At 59.6% G+C, this 4,492-nt stretch overlaps 1 protein-coding gene across 1 annotated transcript; it reads left to right on the top strand.

The window, feature by feature from the left end:
• Window positions 1-2,727: 2,727 nt before the first annotated feature.
• Window positions 2,728-3,576, top strand: LOC309585690 (olfactory receptor 14J1-like; the record flags this gene model as incomplete). The annotated part of the gene is made up of 1 exon (XM_082303602.1): window positions 2,728-3,576. One exon carries the CDS (start codon window positions 2,728-2,730, stop codon window positions 3,574-3,576), a length of 849 nt encoding a protein of 282 aa, XP_082159728.1.
• Window positions 3,577-4,492: the final 916 nt, after the last annotated feature.

The following is a 4,492-nucleotide window of genomic DNA, read 5'->3' as shown; positions in this document are numbered from 1 at the left end:
GAGCCGCCCCCTGAGTCTGACTCTTCGGGGAACTCGATCCAGGGGAGGGGCTGGGACTGATTGGCATCACGGAGCCCCAGCCCTGCGGTGGGCTGGGTCACGGCAACGCTGGGGCTCTGTGCTTCCTTTTTATGGAAAAGACTCGTCCTGCTTCTCCAGGCACAAAATTGGGATTCCACCTCCTGAATTCCCAATATCCAAGGGCTGCTCCCAGACAAACCTGCCAGGACAGACAGATGTGGCTGGCCTTGGCCTCTGGTGGCTGTGTCTCATCTGCCCCTGAAACCCTGGGGCTCGGTGCTGCCCTTCCTCTGGAGACCACTGTGACCCTGCGTGGCCTCGTGGAACCCAGGGGCCGTTGTGACCCTGCAGGGCTGGTGGCACCAAGGGGACCATTGTGACCCTGTGGCGTTCCATGGAACCAAGGGGCCACTGTGGCACTGCTGGCCCCAAGGAACCGAGGGGCCTTTGTGACAGGGCAGCTGGGGAGGCCCAGAGTGGACACCAGGAGAAAGGAATTTCCCTCCCAGGCAGGGCTGGGCTGCAACACGTCCCCCAGAAGGAGCCTGGAGCAGCCCAAGGCTTTGTGTGCCCAGGCAGAGGCAGGCAGGACGCAGAGCTGCCAGCAAAGGAAGGGGCCAGCCAGGTGGGGCAGCCGGGGGGATGAGGACAGCCTGCAGGGACAGAGGCGCAGGGCAGGGACACCGTGGGACAGCCTGGGCTGCAGAGGGCAGAGGGATGGGCAGCAGCTGCAAGGCCCTGACGGAGCCAACTTGTGCAGCCCTTTGGCCACGGCTGCTGGCCCTGGCCCTGAGGCCAGGAGGGGACAAGTGACCCCTGCAGCCCTGGGGCCTCAGGGCCTCCTTGTCCCTGCCCAGCAGCCTGGCAGGGGCCGCCCCATGGTGCTGCCCTGGGCACTGCCCATCCCCACATCCCAGTGCCCCGGCAAGAGCCCTGAGCACTGAGGGAGGGACAGGATCTGCCTTGCCAGGGGCTGGGGCTCAGGCCTTGGCCCTTTGCACTCATGGAACACAGCCAGCTTTGCTCAGCACCAGAGACACCTTTCCCTTGCTTGTCCCCCCCTGCCATCGCTGCCTCCAGAGTTCTGCTCTCACTGGAACCTGGGGACACTTTCACGTGAGTCGTGTCCCTCACTGGGACCCATTAAAAGTTAAAGAAACTTTGGACTTTGAATCGGACTTTGAGTTCTTGAGAAGTTTTTTGAAGATGCTCTGAGGGACTGAGTCTGATGTGAACAACACCAAAGGCCCGAGAGGGTCATTAAAGTCCCTGTGCTGCTGCTGTGCTGCTGAGCTGGGCTGGGCTCCTGGCACAGAGGGAACTCTCAAGCTCCTGGCAACCAAGGAGAGCTTCAAAGAGGCAGCTCTGCTGAGGAGCAGCTCCTCTGCCAGCCCAGCAGGGCTGAGGGCACTGCCTGCAGGTACCTGGCAGGAGTGAGCAGAGAGCTGGCTAAAGCAGCTGGGAGGGCAGCTCTGAACTCATTCCTGGAGAAACCTTCCCAGCGTGGGACACAGTGAATCTCTGGCTGCAGGGATCCTCTAGAGCTGGCCCATGGCACGGCTGCCATGGCTGTGAGGATGGCTCTGCTGCCGTTCCTGCCTTGGGGGAGGATGTGCTGCAGAGCGGGGCTGCCCTGGGCACCGTCAGAGGGACAGGGCAGGACGGCTCCTGCTGCCAGGGCCGGCTGCAGGCTGTGAAGGTGGGCAGCAGCCAGGGGTGCCCAGGGCTGTCCTGCAGAGCAGCTCCTGCAGCCCTGAGGGCTCTTTGCCAGGCCAGGGCATCTGCCACCTGCCAGGGGCAGCTCTCAGCCTGCCTGGCAGCTCCCCATGGGCTCTGGGGAGGGGTTGGAGGTGGAAGGAGCGACCCCCCTCAGGGCAGACTCCTCCTGCTGGGGAGGTGGTGCTGCATGGCCAGGGCTGCTCTCAGCTTTCTCCTCAAGGGAAGGGAAAGGGGCTCTCAGGTTTGTCTGTGTCACTGAGGCTCCTGCACTGCCACCCTGGGCATCAGCAGCTCTGCCTCAGATTTCCCTCAGGAAGTGCCTCCTCCCACTCCTCTGCCTGCAGACAGCACCAGCAGCACCTTGGCTTGCAGCATCTCCCTTTGTCTGAGCTGCCCTTCAGGCCCTGCTGCCAGGGAGATGCCCCTGGGCAGTGCCCTGTGCTGGGAGGGCTCTGCAGGGCAGGGCTGAGCCCCCAGGGCTGGGCTGGGCTCTGGCAGCACTGGCAGGGACAAGCCTTGGACACAGAGAAACAGCTGCCAGGAGGCACAACTCCAGGCAGCAGAGAGCCAGAGCAACCACAGCTGCTCAGGGAAAGGGAGAAGGGTTTAGAGCAATGGTTTTGAAATTGGAGCCTTCAAAAAGTCACTTTATTTTTCAAGCCCATTTGAAGTACAATCACCCTGAAATAGAGGGAGGTGAAATGAGCAAAGGGCACCTGTGTGGGGACCAGCAAGTCTGACTGCACTGGGGCACAGCGAGCCCTGTTTTTCCTCTGGGCCCCAGTGTTCAGGCTGAGAGCAAAGCTGAGGATGAGGCAGCAGCACAAACCTGAGCTCAGAAATCAAAAAGGTTAGCCAAGTTCTGTCACAAGAGGAGAAGTGGTTTTGCGGGAATTCCTAAGAAAATAGCATAGGATTGACTCAGGGGAATCTGTCCCAGCTTGTCAATGCCTTCTCCCAACAGCCCACAATGCCCAGAGTGAAGGAATGTGCAACAGCAGCTCCATCAGCCCCTTCCTCCTGCTGGCATTGGCAGACACGCGGCAGCTGCAGCTCCTGCACTTCTGCCTCTTCCTGGGCATCTCCCTGGCTGCCCTCCTGGGCAGCGGCCTCATCATCAGCGCCGGAGCCTGCGGCCAGCACCTGCACAGCCCCATGTTCTTCTTCCTGCTCAGCCTGGCCCTCACCGACCTGGGCTCCATCTGCACCACTGTCCCCAAGGCCATGCACAATTCCCTCTGGGGCACCAGCCACATCTCCTACTCAGCATGTGCTGCTCACGTGTTTTTCTTTCTCTTCTTCCTCTCAGCAGAGGATTTCCTCCTCACCATCATGTGCTACGAGCGCTACGTGTCCATCTGCAAAGCCCTGCACTACGGGACCCTCCTGGGCAGCAGAGCTTGTGCCCACATGGCAGCAGCTGCCTGGGCCAGTGCCTTTCTCTACGCTCTCCTGCACACGGCCAATACATTTTCCCTGCCCCTGGGCCAGGGCAATGCCCTGGGCCAGTTCTTCTGTGAAATCCCACACATCCTCAAGCTCTCCTGCTCCAAATCCCATCTCAGGGAACTTGGGCTCATCACTGTCAGTGCCTGTTTGGTGTTTGGCTGTTTTGTGTTCATTGTTTTCTCCTATGTGCAGATCTTCAGGGCCGTGCTGAGGATCCCCTCTGAGCAGGGCCGGCACAAAGCCTTTTCCACGTGCCTCCCTCACCTGGCCGTGCTCTCTCTGTTCCTCAGCACTGTTATGTTTGCCCACCTGAAGCCCCCCTCCATCTCCTCCCATCCCTGGATGTGGCCCTGTCAGTTCTGTACTCGGTGGTGCCTCCAGCCCTGAACCCCCTCATCTACAGCCTGAGGAACCAGGAGCTCAGGGATGCCCTGAGGAAAGTGAGGACTGGATACTTTTCACAAGTTAAAATCTATTTCCTTCTGCCATGAGAGGAAAATGATGACTGGGATGCTTCTCAGAAGCAATAAACTCTCTTTCTGCTCCAGAACCTTCAGAATGTAACTCTTTACAATCTTGGCCTTTTTTTCCTCTTTGTCCGTATTTTCATTGGTGCTTTTTCTTATTCTTTTTCTGGTGTTATTCTGCTTTTTATAAAGTACTGTAGTACTACTCCTTGCATTTCTGCATGAACATCTACCTTTCTTTTGAAACACAAAGACTTTCAGGAGGCTTCTTCCCTGTGCATTTGAATCAAAACAAGGGGCTGTCCTGACCTTTGTGTCCAAGGTTTGTTCCTCAGCCCTTATCTGGCTCTGCAGGGGCAGTGCCTGTGGGCAGAGCTGGAGGGAAGAGACTCCCAGCACAGCAGCACGGCCAGGGACAATGGCCCAGCCTCTTCCCACCTCTGTTCTTCCCAGCTCCACACTTCCTTTCCCAGCCCTTCTGAGGGTGCAAGGCCGGAGTGCTCGGGCAGCTCGGTCACTGTCCTGCTGCGTGTCCGTGCTGTGAGCACAGGCAGGGACAGGCCACGGGCACTGCTGGGACACAGCCGGGCTCCAGCACAGCAGCTCCATCAGCAAAGGGCATCTCCTGGGGGCAGGGCCGGAAGGCTTTGCTCTCCTCCTGAGCTGCTGTCAGGAATGTGCCCCAGGAATGCCCTGGCAAAGCAAACCCCAGTGCCCAGGGGCAGGGGGGAGTGCGCAGGGGGGGCAGGCAGCAGTGTCCTGGCACTGCCAGAGCTCCTGGGATGGACCTGAGGGAGCAGCAGAGCAGGGCCTGGGCTGTGCCTTTGTTCCGGGCA

Source organism: Coloeus monedula (genome assembly GCF_965178545.1).
Source record: "Coloeus monedula genome assembly, contig: HAP1_SCAFFOLD_119, whole genome shotgun sequence".
Classification (NCBI taxonomy): Eukaryota; Metazoa; Chordata; class Aves; order Passeriformes; family Corvidae; genus Coloeus; species Coloeus monedula.
Note: the sequence above shows the minus strand (reverse complement) of the source record. Positions and strands in the feature narration are given on the sequence as shown.